General features: G+C 38.4%; 1 protein-coding gene across 5 annotated transcripts in view; it reads right to left on the bottom strand.

Annotated features, from left to right (window-relative positions):
* Nucleotides 1-21,788, bottom strand: part of LOC131419011 (contactin-3) — a 279,521-nt gene that overhangs the window by 12,686 nt on the left and 245,047 nt on the right. For 4 of the 5 annotated variants that reach the window (XM_058563641.1, XM_058563649.1, XM_058563659.1 and 1 more), the window contains 3 exons: nt 20,958-21,192; nt 18,520-18,635; nt 5,616-5,802 (listed from right to left, as the gene is read on the bottom strand). In XM_058563641.1, coding sequence (XP_058419624.1) covers nt 5,616-5,802; nt 18,520-18,635; nt 20,958-21,192 — 538 coding nt within the window. Of the gene's footprint in view, nt 1-5,615; nt 5,803-6,467; nt 7,374-18,519; nt 18,636-20,957; nt 21,193-21,788 lie in introns of those variants that run through there. The other variant, XM_058563677.1, reaches the window with a different exon arrangement.

Below are 21,788 nucleotides of genomic sequence, written 5' to 3'. Positions count from 1 at the left end.
TAGAAAAGCCTTTCCTTGGGTCTGCTCTATAATGTCAGGGAAGAAGGTCTTTCTTTGTTTTAAATGACTGAATTTCCTTAACCAAAATCTCTCTTTCTTTGGATAACAAAATATTAGAATTTGTAAACCAGCAGAACATTTACAAGTTTATAGAGAATTCATAGGCAAGCGGGACAGATTCTCAAAAAAGTGCCAAAGCTCCTACAAAGTAAAGTTCGTAAGATTTATATATCTGGCAAGAGGAATTACTTGATTCTATATTAGCTGAAACTTCCTCATTGAATTCTGGGAAAGTTCAACATTATATTGTTATCTTGCTTCAGAGCTTACAAATCAGGAATAACTTTGTTGAAGCCCATAGACAGGGAAAAAAAAAAACAAAACTCCCACATCTGAGGAATGCGCATTAATAAGCAGTGTGTTCCATTGTTATATGTGGGATTTATGGTACACCACACACAAACAAGAGTAGGTCACATATATATGTGGGTTGTGATACAGAGAAGAGTCAACAAAGAACATTCAGTCACCTAGACAGAAATTCCCTTTTAGTCTTCCCATTAGTTTGAAGAGAAAGCTGGATTTGATGGCTACTAGGTCTTTAATATCCCTTAATGCTAACATCACAAACAAAGAGGGAGCGGGTTCAGATCTCTGAAAGGGCAAGAGTATGTTACTAGTATTTAAAATGGACAGTGCCTTATTTTTTCATTGTATTTATTATTATTGTCATCGTTACCGTTTAACTTATTATTTTGTTAACATCTACTTATGGCAATGATACTGTTTTTCATACTCAGAGAGAAAGTTGGTTTGCATTTCCTTTAAGTTTAATTAAAAATAGTAAGTTAATTTTTAAGAAAAAATATTAGATACATATTAGTAGAGGAGGCCCACAGAAATGGCAAAACATCGAGAAGGCAGACCACATGTAAAATTTGTGAAACCTTGCATTGATATGTATTCTGAGTTATACTTAGACCAGATGATTATATAACTAAATTTTACACATGAAACCTCTAGAACTTCCAAATTGCATGTTTGAGGCAAGAATATTCATTTTATCAAAAACCTCTAAAATGTTCTGACTCATATTCTTTTAGTGCTTTTCTTATTCACATTTCCTTTTCATTTACTGAGCACACACCTCAGTGGTTTACTCAAATTCAGGCAATTGATTTTGGCTCAACTTACATGGATAAGCATCCCATTTGGAAAAGCAAAAACTCAAGCGCAAAACTGACTGTACTGTTTAATATAATTGTTTTCTCAAGTGGACACACATGCATAATCATCAGTGAAGGCATAAGAAATAGGATCCTTTGTTCCAGGGGAGGGTCTGGGCATGTGAGTCAGGTCAGGCCAATCAAGGTTTTCCACCAACTGGCCACAACAATTGGTTCTGGAGGAGCCAAGAAGAACCCTAATTAGCAGTGAGTGGAATAACCAGGATGGAGTTACCCACTTTTCCCAGCATGTTTAATTGATAGAAATAGCCCTTGAAGTGCTAATGACCATACTGCTACCTTGAAGAGGGAATCTGGTAAGAATGATGCCACCATGGAACAGAGCTAAGAGATGGAGAGGGTCTTGTCTGTTCAACAAATACTTATAGGGCATCAAGTATGATTACTTAGACACTGCAGCTAGAGGTCTGGGGATAGAGTAATGGTCACGACAGGAAAAATCTCTTCCCTAAAGGAGTGTGCGCTTCAGTCAAGGTAGGCTGGAGAGACAACAATCAAATAAATAAGTATGTGTTATAGCATGTGTGGTGGCTCTAAGTGCTGTGCCCAAGAAAAAAGCAAGGAAGGAGATAGGGAGTGTCAGGAGATGAGGTCCTACACTTTTAAAATGGCAGTCACGTGGCCCTGAGATTATATTTGAGCTAAGACCTGAAGAGATAGGGGAGTATGCCAGGTGGATATCTGGAAGAAGAGCTTTCTGGGCAGAGGAAACAGCAAATGTAGAGGCCCTGAAGTGAAAGGGCAATGAGTGAGGCAGAAAAAAGTAGGAAATGAGTTGCAGTAGGATTTGGAGGATAGGTTGTATAAGGCCTTGTTGGGCATTTTAAGGATTTAGCATTTATCTGGAGTGGGGTGGGAAGTGACTGGAAAGTCTGAGCAGAGAAGCGACATCATCAGCATCACTCTGGCCTAACTGAGGCAAGGGCAAAAATGGGCTGAACAGTAAGGGGCCATTGTCGTGATCCACGTGAGAGATGCACCAGCTTGTACCATCGTATTGCAGTGAATGCAATGAGAACTGGTAGATTCGTACAGAAGTCAGATTCTGGATCCATTGTCAGGTATGAGAGAAAGAGCAGAGTTGAAGGTGACTCCAAGATTTTGGGCCTGAGCAACTGAAATGATAGGACTGAATTTACTAAAATGGGGAATATTGGAGAAGGGACAGGTTTTAAATGGGGTGAATGGGGCAATGAATAACTTAGTTTTAGAAATATTCAGTTTGAGACATTATTAGATGATCCTTGAGGGCGTTGTTTGAGTGCTGAATCCATCCACACTGAATTACCACTTGACTTTTCAGCTATACAAAGCAGAATATTCTCCCTACAAATTCTTTCTTGCAATCTCCAGACATAAAACTCTCAATGTTTTCTTTTAAAAGCCCACATATTTCCTCATTTATATGCCATCTGCAATTTTTCATCAGTGCCTTTAGACAGAAGATGTTCTTAAGAGTTAGCTCTCTTTGGGTTGCAAGTAACAGAAATCCATCTTAAATTACTTACAGGCTAATTAGTGTTTAATTTAGAAATGCTTTCGAAAAACACAAGTATTTGGATATCAAAAATTAAGTGTTTAATGGAAACTCCAGTACCTAACTTGAGAATCCTCATGTTATTTTACGTTAATCAAAAATATCACCTAAGATCTGTGTTGATATAAAGCCTTGCATACAGAATTCCATGATTATGAGTACGTGAAACTTGTACATTTTAAAGCAAGATGGTAAAGGACTATAGCATGTGTTTTGAATTCACAATGCTCAGTCAAGAGAAAGTACATTTGATTAATAATAGTACTTGAGGCTAGCCTACTTCTTTAGATTTCATTCATCCATTTAGCCACCCACTCAATATTTAATGAGGGGCTTCCAATGCCATGCTGGGCACTGGGGCCAGGTGAATAAGACACAGAAGGACTCTTTCCCCCATAAAGTTTACAATCTAGAGGGGAAGACAGATAGCAAGCAAGTAATCAAAGATGTTATTTTAGTTCTTCATGCCTGAGGCATGACGATAATTCTCTTCATAATGATAATCACAAAAGCTTTACCAAAATTCTTAAACAGGATTTGAAGCTAAACCCACGTCAAAGGTTAGGATGACTAGTAAGAGCTGCCAGTAACAATATTAGAAATAGCTTTAAAAGATTTTGTTTTATTTTGTTTTGTATTTTGGTACATTTGAAAAACTAACATAAAATTTAAAAATTAACGCATGTTCTTTACATACAATCTTAGAATGATTAGGGATTTTAATTATCTGTATGAATTTCGCACCAAATGTAGGAAACTCTTTCTTAAAAACACCTACACATCAACATGCAGATTCCAGTTGAATTGCAGCAATGGGAGTGTATCACTCGCAGAGGGATTTTATTCAATTGTTGGAATTCCCAGCAGACTACAGCTTCATGAGCACAGGAGTCCTGTCTATCTTTGATCACCTTATCCAGTTCCTGAGCATGGAGTAAAATCCCAATAAATACTGGTGTTAAATAAGACAGGAATTGTCTAATTATATGGTTGAAAGAGAGGATAGCACAGTGGTTAAGACTATGTCTGGTTTTGGACAGCTATCTTGCTACATGCCCTGTGATCTCAGGAAAGTTACATGACCTCTATATGCCTCAGCATCCTCATCTCTAAAGTGAGACTACTCATACCTTCCAAGCCATAGTGTTGGTGTGAGAATTAAGAATCAATATGCAAAACATACTTAGAACAGTGACTGAAAATTGCTCAGTAAGTGTTAGTCATTAAAATCATAATCATCATCATTATTGTTGCAAATTTCTACTTTAGATTGGGTATTTATACGCTATCTCTAAATTATAAAGGGATTTTTGCTTATTTTTAAAATTTTATTTCACTCGTACATTATCATGATATTCCTATTGATTTATAATCAGTTTCTTCCTTGTGCCTTACCAATTCACTAAGTTCTTTACTGATTCCATGATGATGGCACACTGTCTTTTACAATCATAATTTCCTACCAACTAATCACATAAATTATTAAGTCAGAGGAAACAGCCAGATAAACTTGTTTGCATATATTTTTGCAATCAAAATTTTTGATGGATACTGTGCCTTGAATATATAAATAAGGATGTATATTTAAATCTTACTAATTCAGAATTGTTATTGGGAATACCAAACATATTTAGTGAGAAGTTCTAAATACAGGATATTTTCAGTTAAGTATTTCCAAACCCACATGCTCCTTGGTCTAACTTCAACCATGTATGTGTTATGAATAACAGGTTGGGTCAGGCTTCCCCTAATAATTAGTGAAAGATAATATTTAATTATCATATTAGTTGGTTGCTTGTCAATGTATGCTACTAAAGGGATTAAAATGGTTTGTTGCTAAATTTTTGCTCTGCAAAAAACTAAAAAAAACCCCATTTTTACTGAGTTAATAAATTTTGAAAATAAATTAAGAAAAATAGTTTTCTGCAAGTAAAAGTAATGGGTCATTATGTTAAAGTTTCTAAATACCTTCGTGCCCCACTTTCCTCACCTTTAAAATAGAAATAATAATGGTAACTACCTCATGTGGTAGTTATGAAGTTTAAATGTGGGAATATGTGAAAGTACTTGGGACACAGAACATTCCAATGGCTATTAGCTATGATGATGACAATGACAACGGCAATTCAAATAGTTGCATTGTGAGAAAGTAGCAATACAATGATTAAATATATACTTGTGTTATCAGTTTAATTGAAATATTTGTGGGAGACTACAAAATTGCAAATCACTTATTTTCTTGTAAGCTAATTTAAAGCCAAGTTAGTGTATAGCTCACAACTGGTACTTATGAATTTACTTGTGAATACACAACTAACAAAGACTCAGCTTTGAAGGCAACACTGACATCTCTGGTCAGATTTTTTAAAGTATCAATATATTCATGTGGATGGTAACCTTTTATTGTACATTGCCATCTTTTGAATAATGTAGGAAAGAAAAGAAAAAATATCACTCCTGATTCTTTTACATGAACTTGAACTTATTCACGCTTATCAGATATCCTCAAGCTTTGGAGAATGACAAATACATGAAAATAAACCAATTAAGTTGACCATATTTTAAAAGAAAAGTGGATAGACTTGACTAAACATCCCACACTAAGAGTTTTCAAAAGGTGCACATTCATTTTCAACTTGGGGTATCTACCTAAAGATTTAGGGATATCATGAAGACAAATATGTGTGGCCCTGAGTTTACAAGGGTTTAGAGTTGGATTTATATTATTCAGTGGGCTTACTGACTTGAGTTGTCCATTTCAAATGATAAAGAAGGCTACCATTTTAAACGCAAACTATTTCCTTACCATTCAAAAATCGGAATATACGTACGAGTTTTCTTGGTGGTTGCATTAACTGTGTCGCTAAAGGGACCTGTACCAGCACTGTTGTAAGCCCGGACCGCAGTGTAATATGCAACGTTGCTCTTCAAGCCACGGAGTCTGGCTGATGTCTCATTTCCTGTCACTTTCACTTTGCTTGACGACTCCTCTTCTCCTCCATTATTCCAGTACCGCACCTGGTGGACAGAAGACATAAAAGATGCAAAAGGTTAACAAAATAGCATCCTTTACAGTCATGTGCCACATAAAGATGTTTTGATCAAGCAGGAATTGCATATATGACAGATGACATATACTATGGTAGTCCCATAAGATTATAATGGAGCTGAAAAATTCCTATCGCCTAGTGACTTTGTAGCTGTTGTTAGGTCGTAGCACAATGCATTAGTCACGTGTCTGCGGTGCTGCTGGTGTAAACAAACCCTCAGGTCTTTTAGAAGGTATTCCAGAAGAAGGCATTGCTATCATAGGATATGACAGCTCTATGCGTGTTATTGCCCCCGAAGATCTTCCAGTGGGACAAGACGTAGGGGTGAAAGACAGTGCTATTGATGATCCCGAGCCTGTGTAGGCCTAGGCTGATGCGTGTGTTTGTGTCTTAGTCTTTAACAAAAAAGTTTAAAAAGTAAAAAAAAAAAAGGTTTTAAAAATAGAAAAAGCCTATGGAATAAAGATATAAAGAAAGAAAATATTTTTGTACAGTTGTACAATGTGTTTGCGTTTTAAGCTAAGTGTTATAAAAGAGTCAAAAAGTTTAAAAAAAATTTAAAAGTTTATAAAGTAAAAAAATTACAGTAAGCTAAGGTTAACTTATTACTGAAGAAAAGTATTTTTTATAAATTTAGTGTAGCCTAAGCGTACAGTGTTGATAAAGTCTACAGTAGCGACAGTGATGTCCTAGCCCTTCACACTCACTCACCACTCACTGAGCAGCCTCCAGTGCTGCAAGCTCCCTTCATGGTAAATGCCCCATACAGGTACACCGTTTCTTATTTTTTATACCCTATTTTTACTGTACCTTTTCTGTGTTTAGATATGTTTATACGCAAATACTTATCATTGTGTTACAATTGCCTACAGTATTCAGTTCAGCAACATGAGGTACAAGTTTGTAGCCTAGGAGTAACAGGGTATACCCCACAGCCTAGGTGTGTAGGAGGCTATATCATCTAGGTTTGTGTAAGTACACGCTATGATTTTCACACAATAACGAAATCGCCTAACGATGCATTTCTCAGAATGTATCCCTGCCATTAAGTGACGCAAGACTGTACCTTAAGTGATTGCCATTAAAATGGGCACTGCGATTTATTTATTTCATCATTTATTCAACAGATATTTATTAAGGACCAACTATGGTGTGAGGTGCTGCATTAGGCTCTGTGCCACAGAGGTCAAAGAAAAGGGACTCTAGAAGGAGACACACAATAAACAAGTACACAAATAAATCAGATAAATTCAGGGAGTAAGTGCTAAACACTACTAGACCATAGCCTTATAAATGGGAAAATGAAGGGGAAATCTGCATATCTAGCAGAGTGAGCTGCTCCCCCTTCTCAGACCCTAATCAACCGGGCCCAAGCTCCACTCCAGAATGCTGGCAGCTATGCTTAAGCTCCCCTGGATGGCGCAGATTCTCTGTGAAGAAAGTGAGCTGTCAGGGAAAAGACCATCAAAAAGCCAGCTGGCCACTGGATTGTCCTACAGCAATGGCCAAGCGTCAACAAGCCCACCTGTGCATGCAGAGCTGGAAGAGAAAAGGAAGGCAGGTAACGTGGTTAAATATAAGTATATATTAAAATGTTTTATTTGTACTTCACTACTCTCAATTGTGCAAAATGATCTGAGACTTCTTATACAGGTATATACATACATAGTATAAAAATATAAAGAGTTAATGAGGATATTTGATAAAAAAAGAAACAAAGGTAGAAAAACTACCACAAAAAAATACTTGTTCCCTGACTACCTCCAATGTATGTTATAAAGTTCTGCTATGCTTTGCGACAAAGTCTAGATTGTTCATAAAGTAAAAACAGATACAAGATCAACAACAGCAACAAAACAACCAAACAAATGGCTCACGGAAGGCACAACTGCTCCTCATGTTGCAACCAGATAGTACCATTTGACCACCTAAAGCAGGGGCCAGACACTTAAATAATTTGTAAAGCAGACTGAGTATATATTTCTTACTTTCATAAAGAAATATGCGCTCTCCTGTCTTTCTTGCAATATATGCCTTTTTTTGTCTGACTTTTATTTTTCTATTCTTGATAGCAAAATATGAAAACAGGAAACCATTTCTTAAATTTGTGTAAGTAAACAGCTGTTTGAGCCCAATGGAAATGGCATTCGATCCTTAGCCATCAGAGTTGTGAAGACAATAAAGACTGTGGGGACTGTGGCAAAGGACAGCCAAGCTCCATCTTAGTGATGCAGCCTCTACTTAGCTCTGGTTGAGTAGGGAAGGTGGACCCAGTGTTTACAGGGCTGTTTTTTTTTTTTTTTAAGAAAGCAGAAACCTTGATTTTAATGTGAAATACCCCAAATTTTGAGTTGACTCCATTTTTTTAAAGACAATGTGCGGGCCAAACAAAATATGTTTACGGGCTGCAGAGGGTAATCGGTTTCAGTCCTCTGAGAAAAATACACTAGAAGTTACTGTTTTTTTAAAAAAATGAGCAACTATAAAATTCTTTCTTTAAAAAAATTAGTAGCAGGGGCCGGCCCCATGGCTTAGCAGTTAAGTGCGTGCGCTCCACTACTGGCGGCCCTGGTTTGGATCCTGGGCGCACACCAACACACTGCTTGTTGGGCCATGCTGAGGCTGTGTCCCACATAGAGCAACCAGAAGGATGTGCAACTATGACATACAACTATCTACTTGGGGCTTTGGGGAGAAAAAGGGGAAAAAAGGAGGAAGATTGGCAATAGATGTTGGCTCAGGGCCAGTCTTCCTCAGCAGAAAAAAGAGGAGGATTGGCATGGATGTTAGCTCAGGGATGATCTTCCTCAAAAAAAAAAAAAATTAGTAGCAAAGTATAAACCTTAGGTTTTTCAATAATGATCCTAAGTTAGCACACTAATATTCTATCAAATCAACGTTTTCCTTATATGTGTGTGTATATGTGTGTATATGTGGGTGTGTATGTGTGTGTGTATATATATGTGTGTATGTGTGTGCATGTATATTTATATATATTTACATTTATATATAGGGTCTCTTAAATTCATGCAAAATGCTGTGTTCATGTATGTGTGTATACGTACTTTTCTTGGAAAAGAGTTAGTTTTTATAAGAACCTCAAAAGGAGGATGTGATCCCAAACGATTAGGACTAAAGTGAATACACAGTTTCTACAGCTTTAAAGCATCAAATTAACACTAAAACTTGATGGTGACATTTTAGCAAAAAAAAAAAAAAAAATCCATATATCTGACAGCCCCATTTACCCTTATAAAAGAAATCCACATAGATTTTATTCATTAATTAAAGATAACATGCCAAATTGTCTTTTATAAAGCCACAGCCACGCAAATTGTTAATGGATACTAAAAACTCGTATACATTCTAAATTCACCAATTGTAAATACGGCAGGTATTGCTAAGTCTAGATGACTCCAAAATGATAAGACACTTTTCCTGCCCTTGAGAGCATTGTCTAGCTATTAACTTAGAATGACACATAATCAATAATTATAATAAAACATCATAGACAGCCTGAAAACTTGTGGCCTGGGATATAGATTGGGGAAAAAAATCACATAATTATGAGCTATAATAATCCTCCCTTAACAGATGGGAAAGAAGACGCAGGGAGGAATAGAGGAATAAAGTAACTTCAGCAGGATCATCCTGTTATACAGGCTGGTCTCTTGTTAGGTTCCAATCCACGGGCCATTCCTTTTCTATGTCAAATTACCTCAATATAAGTTGCTTAATAAATTGTTCCTTAGGAGACTGATTTAAAGAAGAAATAAAAATAATTTTCAATTGGCATAGGGAATATCTTTTATAAACCCATCTATAGGAAGTACCTGAAAGTTCTTGATGGCAGTATGTTACTAAATCACTTTAACCAATCTCCATGTATCAGAATGAGAGATTTTACTTTTGGATCTCGGTTGCTGACAGGTATTAGAAACACTTAAACATAGAGAAAATTTGTGCCAAATTTGAACATGATGTAAGTTAGAATTGATTATATAATCTTAAATAGCTTTACCTAAAAAATTGAATAAATATGCATATAACCAAAACATAAAGAAACAAAGCAGTGACATTAATATTCCCAATTTTCTGTAAGTAGCTAATAAATTATGTTCTATAAAATTTAGCTCAAAAATATTTATAGAAGAATACTTTTTTTAAAAAAGAGGGGGGACTGGCCCCGTGGCTTAGCGGTTGAGTGCGCACGCTCCGCTACTGGCGGCCCGGGGTTCGGATCCCGGGCGCGCACCGACGCACCGCTTCTCCGGCCACGCTGAGGCCGCGTCCCACACACAGCAACTAGAAGGATGTGCAACTATGACATACAACTATCTACTGGGGCTTTGGGGAGAAAAAGGAGGAGGATTGGCAATAGATGTTAGCTCAGAGCCGGTCTTCTTCAGCAAAAAGAGGAGGGTTAGCATGGATGTTAGCTCAGGGCTGATCGTCCTCACAAAAAAAAAAAAAAAGAGGGAAAAGTCAAGAATGAAATAAAGACAAAGACCCCATTTTTCCTCTGAGTTGTGTCCTGGGTTTAAATGGTAAAAGTTCTACACCTGAGAGAACAGAATATAACTTCAAGCTAATTTGGATTTTATAGGCACAACCACAATACAGGGATGAAGAAAGGAAAAGTGTCCAGGATGAAGGAACAAACTCTGGAAATACAATTGTGCAGAAGTTAATAGAACATTGACAGAACATAAAGGTAGCATCTACAAAAGATGAGCAGAGAGGCAAATATTACAAAGCACATGAAGAATCCCCCTAACAAGAAAGTCAGTCAGCAGACTCAACCAGTGGGAGACTAGCTACAATACACCGATCTGAAATGGATCTTAAAATAAGTTTGTTTAAAATGTCCAAATTTACTAAAGAAGGGACTAAATATATAATGCAATAATAGGAGATTGGGCAAATCTGAAAAATATCAAGGTGAAGTCCCACACCTGAAAAATACAACATGAAAAAATAAGATCAGTGATGGAATTAGCCTTCCACCTTCTGAAGACTAGAAGGGAGAAGAGAGAATCATTAAATCCAGAACATGGAGAAAGAAATAAAAATTACGAAAGCAAAGTTAAAAGACACTGAGGAGAAAATGATGTTCCAACCAGATTTCCAGAAAGAGAGATTAAAGAAAAGGCAGCAATAAAAGAGAAAATGTCTGAGAATTTTCCAAAACTGAAGAAACAGGAATTTTCATGTTGTAAATTCACTCAGAATTTAGTGGGCTAAAAATAAAAGGCAAATCCACTCCAAAGGAGAGGATGATTAAGACTGAATTGTGGCTCTCAATGTCTTTTCATCACTATATACCTGAGAGATACAGGTCACCCTCCTGAATAGTTGTGAGTCACTGTGCGTTGGTTTTGCAAGTGCAGAGTGTGCACCTATAGAGGGAATCAACTGCCTTTCTTGGCACAGCAGATGCTAAGGTGGAGTCACACCTGAGGCAGGGTCTGTCTTGGTCATCACCATAGCCCTACCACTCAGCAAAGCCTGCACATACTGAGCCCTCAATATTGTTGAATTCTTGAATGGCTTGAACAAACGCAGTCTAAAAATGCCTCCCCCCTCCCACCACAGATATTCACTGTGACATAGTAAGAAATATATACAGTAGTCCCCCCTTATCTGCAGGGGATATGTTCCAAGACTCCCAGTGGATGTCTGAAATGGAGGATATTACCAAACTGTATATATACTATGTTTTTTCCTATGCATACATACTTGACGAGAGAGTTTAATTTATAAATTAGGCACAGTAAGAGATTAACAACAATAATAATTAAATAGAACAATTATACCAGTATACTGTAATCAAAGTTACTGCAGATCTTAGCAACCTCAGCATACGATATCTTTTCTTTCCTTATTAAGTGGAGAACTTTCCCCTTTTCCCTTACAGGAAGCACTCACGGCTTCTCTCTGGCATGTCCCAATTGCCAGCATCACTACTCTTGCACTTTGGGGCCATTACTAAGCATACAGTGGATACACTGGACAAAGGGATGATTCATGTCCCGGCAGAACGTGGAGAGATTTCATCAAGCTACTCAGAACAGCACAGCAATTTAAAACTTATGAATTGTTTATTTCTGGAATTTTCCATTTAATATTTTTGGACTGTGGAGGACTGCTGTTGACCTCAGGTAATTGAAACTGTGGAAAGCAAAACTGCCTATGAGGGAGGACTACTGTATTTGGTCTCTGCCCTGATTTCCTGGCGCAAATCTCCTAAACGCTTGGGAATCTCTGAAGTGATGTGTCTTCTTGTATGTATGCTAAAGAGATTTCTTGTGGCTGGGGGCTCCTATATAGCACCAGGATGGAGGCTAGTTGCCAGGGGAACCAACCAAGCTATTAGAGGGTTGTAACTTTCAGCCCCACCTCCTGACAAGGGGCTGGAGGGTGAGTTAATTAGTTTAACTAATGGCCAATGATTTAATCAACATGCCTATGTGATGAAGCCTCCATAAAAAAATCCTAACTGAAGGGGTTAGGAGAGCTTATGGGTTGGTGAAGACATGGAGGTGCTGGTAGGATGAAGCGCCTGGAGAGGGCATGGAAGCTCTGCATCCCCTCCCATATACCTTGCCATGTGCATCTCTTCCATTGGGCCAATCTTGAATTGTATCCCTCATAAGAAATGGATAACAGGAAGTAAAGCGCTTTCCTGAGTTTTGTGAGCCATTCTAGCAAGTTATCAAACCCAGGGGTCCTGGGAACCCCTGTTTTATAGCCAGTCGATCAGAAGTATGGGAGGTCTGGACTTGTGATTGGCATCTGAGGTGTGTGTGTGGGGGGGTGGGTAGCCTTGTGGGACTGAGCCCTTAACGTGTGGGATCTGATGCTAACTCCAGGTAGATCGTGTCAGAATTGAATTGAATTGTAGGATACCCAGCTAGTGTCGGAGAATTGGTCAGTATAGAGAAAAAACCCTACATATTTGGTGTCAGAAGTGTTTTGTGTATAGAGTAGAGAGGAAGAAATTCTTTTTTCCTTTTATTCACCAAGTTAAGTACTCAAGTCCTGATATTCTATGTGTGTATAAAACACTGGAACTCCAATTTCTTGATGAGATAATACAATTTTTTGTCCAGAACCATAAAACCATTTCAGGAGCCAAAATATTTTTTCTGGGTAAGTAAAGAGAAACCAACTTGAGCAATGTCAGGATTTAAAATGCTATCTCTATTTCTACAAGAAATTTGGTATTCCAAAAACTAATGTCCCTGCTGTGAGGAGTCCTTAATATTACTGCATCGGAAATTTCACTTAATTTAAACTTAAAAGGAAATGCAGTTTACAAAAATAATGTATTGAAAAATGGCACCTTTTTTAGCCATTAAAGTACAGGTATTAAGTCAGAAATGTTATTTTAATAGACTAAAATAATTTTGTTTGTACTTATAGATTTTCAGAGAGACAAATATTTCAACTTAGCTGCTAGACTAAACACATTTAAATAAATATCAGGCAGGCAAAACTGCATTCAACGGGGTTTCCGAAGACAAATCCAGATCTATCTTGATCTCTTCTTTACTCAGCTTTTAGTTCCAGGAGGGCTGACCCATATGAACTACATGTCAGGCTCCCTTGCCCTCTGGCTTCTCACTGAATTTGGTCAATAGAAGGCAGGAGATGGGAGGGTGGGAGGAGAGAGAGGCGGGGTATTTACTCCCTGGATCCCTCACTGCTGAACCACAGTTTGCTAGGGACTATCTTTGCCTAAGAAAGAACACTGCTCCATTCGGGAAATCCTCACTCACACACACAGTTACTGCTCTCTCCAGCATAACAAAACCTTCCACCAACTCCAGAAGTCTGCATTTTATTCACTCGAATTTTTGCCTGCTTTCTATTTATTTAAATGTGTCTGACTTGTTTCTATCCAATTTTCCTATGTACATGTGACTCGTTCTAAAGTAAAGTTAATTCTTTGCCTGCTAGTAGGGAATCAGACTCAATGTATATGTCTTCTTTTCCAGTAGAATTTTCATCTTCTCAAAAAAGTACTCAAATATTTGACATCTTTTTCCATTCTAATTAAAATGTTAGAAACTAAACACATTCTGTACAGCTGTTTAGAACAGGAGGCTGCAGGAAGATACCAGTGAAGTTCTAGTTTGGTATTCTGCACACATGTTTAGTTACATTCCTCTGCCAAATCTTTTTTTAAAAAATCTACTAGGTTCCTCAAAAACATGCTACTGTGTATTATTTCACAAGTACAGACTTTTGTTTCAATCACTTATCAAGGTCAGTCTCCCAAGTGTTATTCTTTAAGACACAAAATGACTTTAAAGAAATTGATTGCATACACCATGCTAGAACTTGGGAGCTTTTGTTCCTCAGGCACCCACTGCCCATGAACTTAAAGGCTTCTGCAACCTCTTTATCACGTCTGTATCTCTTGTTCCTATCCAAAAGGCACAGAAAAAGATCTGAGCCTGAGTGTCATGGCTTAGCAGATGAAATAAATTGGAGCCCAGGGAAATGAGCTCCTCCACTGTTACTTGGTCAAATCAGAAAGAAAATTAGTCTAGATGCTAATGATGATGTGTGCTCAGCATGCCACATGGCACATGATCAACCCTCACTGAGATGAGAGAAAAGCAGGAGCTATTAACAATTTTAAAGCCATACTGGGGCAACTGCAACCCAGAGAGTTAGCCATATGACTGGTAATTAAATACTCTGCTAAGTCATTTATTTTTCCAGGTTAGTGTTTAAATCATGACTGAAACTATGAAAATACATATTTTTATCTTGGTATGATTATATAAATTATTTCTTAAGATTTCCCCAATTAGGACATCTTTCTCTTAGCTTGTTTTCTTTCTCTTCATACCGACCAAGCACTCGGGCAAGAAATTTTCACTAGATATTTCCTTTCAAGACTGTATACGTGCTCCATTTGGATGGTAGGCTTGCCACTCTTTACACAGATAGGCAAGATGCAATGCCTTCCAACCCACAACTAATTTCAAGAAAAGTCCCATTTGCTAACCGCCCTCTCATCTTTATGCCTCCCATCCTAACGGCAAGACCAGCAGGAAGAGAAACAACAGCCACTGAGTCACACACTCACTGGTTTTCAAATTTTTCCTTCCGATGAAATCTTAGCTCAATGCCCAATATGCAAAACAGAGAAAAGTGGAAGCCCCAAAAGTCTCTTTGGGCCATTTTGACAATGGCTGCTTTATCTCATTTAATTCTCTAACGATGCCGTTGAGTTATTTACTATTATCTTTATTTTAACTGAAGCTTGGAGAACTTTAGTAACTTGCTCATGGCCACACAGCAGTAAGCCAGTGGAGCCAAAATTGCATTTATTCAATCAACACATATTTTTGCATGCCTCTCGGGTACCAGATAGGATTCTTGGCACTTGGCGTACATCAGTGAACAAACAGGCAGGGTTCCCTGTCCCTTGTGAAGGTTATATTCTATCCTAGAGGATCTGCATGCAGGTTTGTCTAATTCTAAAATCCTGTGGACTTAACGAGATACTCTGATGGCTCTACTAGGATTCTTTGGTTTTTCTCGCTCATTCAATCAACTTCTCTTTCCTGGTATGGCCAACAGTGGTGTAATTCCACTTTCTGATAGAATAGACTTATCTGGATGACTTCTTATCAGCTTAAATTTATATATTCTAAAATCAACATCTACCTGCCCCCACGCTGTCAAATGTTTGCCAGCAACTGCTAACATTCCTGTGGTGCTTGGAAGCCCACAAAGCCATTTATATACATTCTCCTGGGTAGTTCTCTTAACTATTTCACAAGCTACAACCAGGTCAAGAATTATGATCCTGTCATGTGGTTTGTAAAGGGCAAAGTTATTAATGGGGGATGCGCATCTCAGTCTACTGTCTGAGGAGTGCAAAATGTGTTCATTTATTTTCTTTAAGTAAATTTGATTTAACACTGAATTCCATAACCTGTTCAGCTAATGGGAAATTCAACTTCAATCACTCCTGGGGCTCCCTTCCCAAAGCCTTGCCAAGATAATTTACTATTATTACATTGATTTGATCCCTTTAGCCCAAGCACTTCTGGGCCATGCTCGGGTAATGGGAAATCATCGCTGAGTGTGGGAAACACAGCTGATCCCTTCTGTGGTCTTGCCACCAACCTGGGTACTGCCAGGTAGAAAGCTATGGGCTCCACGAGATTTTGTAAGCCTCAGACCTTTATTTCTTCCAATGTCACCTGAAATTTCTCCTGTATTTTTTTCTCAGTGGCATTTTTTCTCTTTTCACCCTCCAGAATACATAGAACAATCTCTTTAATGGCTTGAGCTTTGGAAACAAAGCTAGGAAGGAAGGGATCTTGCAGACAACTCCTCTTGATAGCTGTCACAAACTCTCTTGAGGCAAAGGAGCTTAGAGTTGAGGAATTGCTTGAGAATATTTACTAGGGAGAAATCTATAAATTAATATCTCAAAAATGCTTCTGAGATATGGCTTGCACTTACCGATTGCTTATTATTCTGAGCCAGAAACTGAGAAGCACATTAAATGTCTAATCTCGTTCAATCCTCTCAAAATCCTAATGAGGTTAGGTTTATTATTGTCCCCATTCTGCAGGTGAGGAAAATGAGGATCAAAATGTTAATGTAACTTTTCCAGCACCGGCAGTGAGTGGCAGAGTTGAGATCTGGCACAGATTTGACCTCAGAACTACGCTCCTTTACATCTGTGCTCCCCATCCCACTTACCTTTCCTGTCAACGCCATTTCTCTAATCACTGGGGAGCTACTATTGGTTGCCCACCGTCTGTCTTTCATTGCTTACATTCACTGTCATGGAATTAAAAGAATTTTCCATCCAAATGTTCTTCGGTTCTTTTAAGATGCTGATCAAGTTGCTCTGCTACATTTATGTGGTGTTTTACTTCTTCAATCTCACTTTCCTTTCCTTAAATCTGGGCAGCTCTGTCTCTGATCAAGTCTCTCTGTGCCAAAACCAGTGTTTCCTATATTTAAGTGTGCAAGAAGATGTTTCCACGTGGATAGTTACCGAAAATGTACATTAACAAGACCTACTCTTAGATGTTTCTTTTCAGAGGGTCCAGGGAGGGTCCTGGTAATTCTGGTGAAGGTGGTCCGTGGTGCATGCTGTGAGCATCACTGCTCCAGCCTATCCTTTCTCTACTTTATCATTAATATTTTTTTCAAGTCAACACTTGTTTGGTTACAAGGAACAGAAACTCTCTCAAGTTCAAACATAAAGGGAGTTTACTGAAAAGGACGGCAAGGTGATATTCTGAAAAAGAATACAGCCAGGCCACTAGAGAACTGGACAACTCTCAAAGAACTATTCTATTTCGTTCTCTTTAAGGCTCCATGGGTCCTTGTCTCCTCCATTCTCCAGGGTTGCATGGGAGTATGTCTGCTCCATCTCAGCTCTGCAGACCAGCTTTGTCCTGCTTGCCCATGGCCTTAGCTTGAGAAGTCTGAACTGAGTCCTAAATTTGACATATCACCGCCTTACACTCACGAATTACAATCTCTATACTGCTTACTTCACACATCAAACAAGAATCTGACTAGCTCAGCTTAACTGTCCATCGGCTCGTTGCCTTTGATCAAGTGGCCTCCCTGGTGCAACTGTTTGAGGTTATGTTGGCAAGTGCAGGGGGTATACAGCCCTGTTTTGCAAACGTACCCGTGGAAGCCTCCCACTGAATCAGGAGTTACAAGCATGAGAGACGGTTCCTAAAAAGATGGCTGTGGCTGGGGATGAAATCACAACTATGACCACTACAAAATCACCGTCAGAGAAATCTTCTTAAGACTTCTATCTTGCACTTCTAAGCTCAGCTGCTCCCAGTTCTCGCTAACCAAGTATGGGGCCCAGTCAGAATGGTTCTTTTTAACACTCAAAGCCCTCTGTGACCTGGCCCTTCTGTACCTTTCTGCAGTCACCTCTCCTACAGGAACCTTCTTCTGCGGGTGGGCCTCTACTCCTTCTGCTCCTCCAACGTGCCATGCTCAATCTGGAATGTTTGCCACTTTCTCCACATTTACTTAACTTTTCCTTTAAAGTCTTGTTAAGCCTTACGACCCTTATGAAACCTTTCAAGATCGCTCATCCTTTTTAACCATTCAAACATTTTCTGTTTGAGCTATTCTGACCTTCATTACATTTGGTCTAATGTTATCCTCTGTTTCAGATCTTTCATCTTATTTCGCCAAAGAGAGTTCTTTGAAGGCAAGAATTACATTACAGACAGCTGTCTTCTCTAGAGCCTAGAAGAGAGTCACACAATGTAACAAGGTCACCGAGAAAGTACCACAAAGAGCTGGAGGAAAGCAATTTCTGACTGGCATAAATATCCTAAGAACTTAAATACTGCAGTTCAATCTCACTCTTATTTTTTAGTCAATCCATTTAAAAGATTTGGCCCATATGATACACGATTTCCTTTCATGTTATTATTTTTTCTTTTCTACCCCAACTAAAGTTATTTTCATTCAACTTGTGGGGTTAAATTCAATATCTATTGATAATCACACGGGACAACGTGCTAGCAAAATTTCAACAAAAGTCAGACTTTAGCTAACATGTCACTGTTAAAAAGAATTTAAATGAAAGGAGACAAGGTACCACGGCAACATACATACATGAGCCATTTAATAGCTAATTCATTTTAAAAGAAATTACCTCATAGCCAAGTAAGTGTCCATTGCTCAACTTCCAAGGAACAGCGTTCCATGACACTTCAATTTCTGAGGAGGATAGGCTATTTGCAGAAACTTGAGATGGAGCTATTGTAGGCTCTGTTTGGGAACAGAAAGTGAAATATAATCACCATTTTGGTGGTTAATTTGAAAATCTAGTGAACTTCTTTTTTAAAAAAGCACTTTAACGTATTTGAAAATATTATAAAACATCCTATAAAAACATTTGAAAACATGAACCATGTCTTGGTCAGTTTCCATTTCTTAGGAATAGATGGCATCAGAGCCACAGGCTTTCCTTGCTAAACAGCCATGGCAATTTGTACTTTACTCTCTTGCATTTCTTCTTGGCATCTTACTTTTCATCCTTTCTTTCTCTTTGTTCTCTCTGTCCTATCATTATTTCTCTCTCCTTCATCCCACAGCTCCTGTTTGGGAACTCCTGTGCCCACAAATACTACTTATTTGTATAAACAACTGTTCAACTACTACTTTATTTTTTTGTCTTGCCAAACAAAGTCAAGCTCTACAGAGCTCATTTATTCAATAAGCATTTAGGGAGTGCCTTCTCCAGCCCAGGCCCATAAGAGGAGCACACTTAAAGGAGATGGAGCAACTTCCAGGGGTTTACCCTTTTGAGGGAGTAGACGGACATGCATAGAGTTTATTACAACAGTAAAAGGATCCCTTTGTAACAGACAACTCTTGGGGCTTTATGAGGCTCACAGTGATTCTTTAGGGCATAGCTCTGAGAAGGGATGCCCCCTCCCCCAATACCCATTTCTGACCCTGCTCCCGGCCACGGCTGATTGATACTGAGAAAGATTCTTGGTCCAAGGATGGGGCTCTTAGATGTTCTCTCTTGAGAATCTGAAACTTGGTTTGGAGAGACGAGGAGTACTTGGGGCCAGCCTATCTAGTCCTGGTGCCCCAGAGAGGCAGACCAGTTTCTGAGGCCCCAGAGCTTCTCTGATTAAGGCTCTTCTTGAGGTTTGCAGTTTAACTCTCCCTTAGATTCAAAGAGGTCCTAGTATATTTCCAATAAATCCCTTGCTTTTTTCATAGACAAGTCGAATCCACTTCTGAAGGTTGGAACAGAAAGACCTTTCATCAACTCACTAGCGGTGACAAAAATGGGAACAGGAGAAGGAAGGTGCAGGAGACAAGGAGGGGATAAGGCTGTGGCTGTCCCTCCCATCCAAAGGCCAGCTCTTCTGGTCCAGGATGCACAGGTAGGCAGTGCCCAAAAAAACCCTGGTTAATTGCCATCACTCCCCAGACACCTGACCTGCCGTTGTAATGAAAATCCTTGGTATCTTGGAAATGAGATCTGGCTATGAATATTAAAAGCTCTTTCTTTTGCAAAGATTTTTATAATACCTGTTTGTTCTCTCAGAACTCAGTGGAAAAATAGAGGACACAAATAGGAGATGAGGGTACTAAGAAAAATTGAGTCTACTTATTATTTTTAGGAATAACGACTGTGGGCCACTTTTTGCAACTTACTGCAAGATCTGGAGGTAGAGGAGATACTGTGAAGTCACATTTCATGAGCTCAGAACAGTTAAGAGCAAAGACCTTGGGTTAAAATACTAGCTCAGTAAGCCTCTATGGATTTTGGCAAGTTTATCAACTTCTTTCATCAAACTTCCATTTTCTCGTGTAAATGGGGAATAATAATATTACCTACATGTGATTCCTCCTTAGAAAATTCATATTAGGTGATGTCTGGCAGATGGCGAGCATTTATACATGTTAGCTCCTGTCATTCTTATTAGGAAGAACCACATAAGACAGCCAATAATTACCAGCTTTTGACCTATAAAATGGCAATTTCATATGATGCTCCTAACATTATTATTATTGTTTTCTAAAGAAGTGCAATATCTGAGGCAGGTATAAAAGAAAGGCAGAGAAATGGAATGGATCCAGAGTGGAGTATGTATGACTCTACACCAGCTGGAACTGGTGAAACATATCCTTCAAATCTGCACATTCCACACCTCCGGAATGTTAAACTTCTGGTTCTCCTCCTCCATCCTCCTAATATCATTTTCTCAGGCCATAAGAATCATTATAAAACTTGAGACTAGAGCACTTTCAGGAGAATATCTTATTCTTACCCCAAGAAGAAAGCTGTAGAAGACTGTGCTATTCCCTGCTTCACAAGCTAGAAGTTAGGATGTATTCCTCATAAAAAGATTTTTAACCAATTGTTACATCCTCTAACTATCCTTGAGTCTCCTACTTCAAGTAGGCAGGGTTGATCTTTATTACCAGAACTGGGAATCCAACTATGACTTCAATCATTGTTCTTTTGAAGAAATATATCTGAAGTCACAAAGAACTTTCAAATCAGTTTTTACAGCACAACTGGTTTATTAGGTTGGAACTGATATCTAATCATAATGTTTTCCATACCTTCTTCTGCAGAGAACACTGTTGTCACTGGGCTAAACGGTCCTTCACCTTTGTTATTATAAACACCCACTTTAACTTCATACAGTGAAAATGGCATGATGGTTTCATTCCTAAAGACATATCTTGGGGTATCGGGAGATGTGACCACCGTCTGGATCCAGTTGGTAACCCCAAGAGGACGGAAAGCAACAACATATCCAAAACCTTCACCATTCTGCAGTTCTTCAGGGACTGGCTATAAAGGAAAGACATATTAAATCACCCTTACACATAAAGGCGAGGCAAAAATAAATGGAGCTAAAATCCTTAATCTTTTGTAAAAACCACCAAATAATAATCTATATCATATTAAGCAGTTGGATAAAAAAGGAGAAGAAGGTGAGTGGGACTAGTCAGCTGCTTTTAAACAGACATATGCCACTCTTTCATAACCATCCAGACAATGAACTGGAATGTTCTGAAATTATTCAGATTTTTGAGCATCTTGTAGCCCCAATCTGAGTTCTGAATAATAAGATATACTTTCAGTTGAATATTCTCATTTCTTAAGTCAAATAAAAATCATCTAACCCGGAATACCGACATCATGGAAAGAAATTACACATTGATATGATAATTAAGTGCAAAGGAGTAAAAAAAACAACATATTACACTCAAAGCTGTATTTGGATCACGTTAAAAATTCCTATCGACACTCCCTCGTGATCTCTTGACTTTTTATTTTTTCATCAACATCTTCAAATAATAGAGACATTCTAGTGCCTTCTGACTTTAAATGTGTTAATTAAATTTTTTCCTAATTATGACATAAAGCAAGAGCTGAAACAATGG

This window comes from Diceros bicornis, chromosome 2 (assembly GCF_020826845.1).
Source record: "Diceros bicornis minor isolate mBicDic1 chromosome 2, mDicBic1.mat.cur, whole genome shotgun sequence".
Lineage (NCBI taxonomy): Eukaryota > Metazoa > Chordata > Mammalia > Perissodactyla > Rhinocerotidae > Diceros > Diceros bicornis.
The sequence above is the reverse complement of the archived record's forward strand: the minus strand, read 5'-3'. Positions and strand labels throughout refer to the sequence as shown.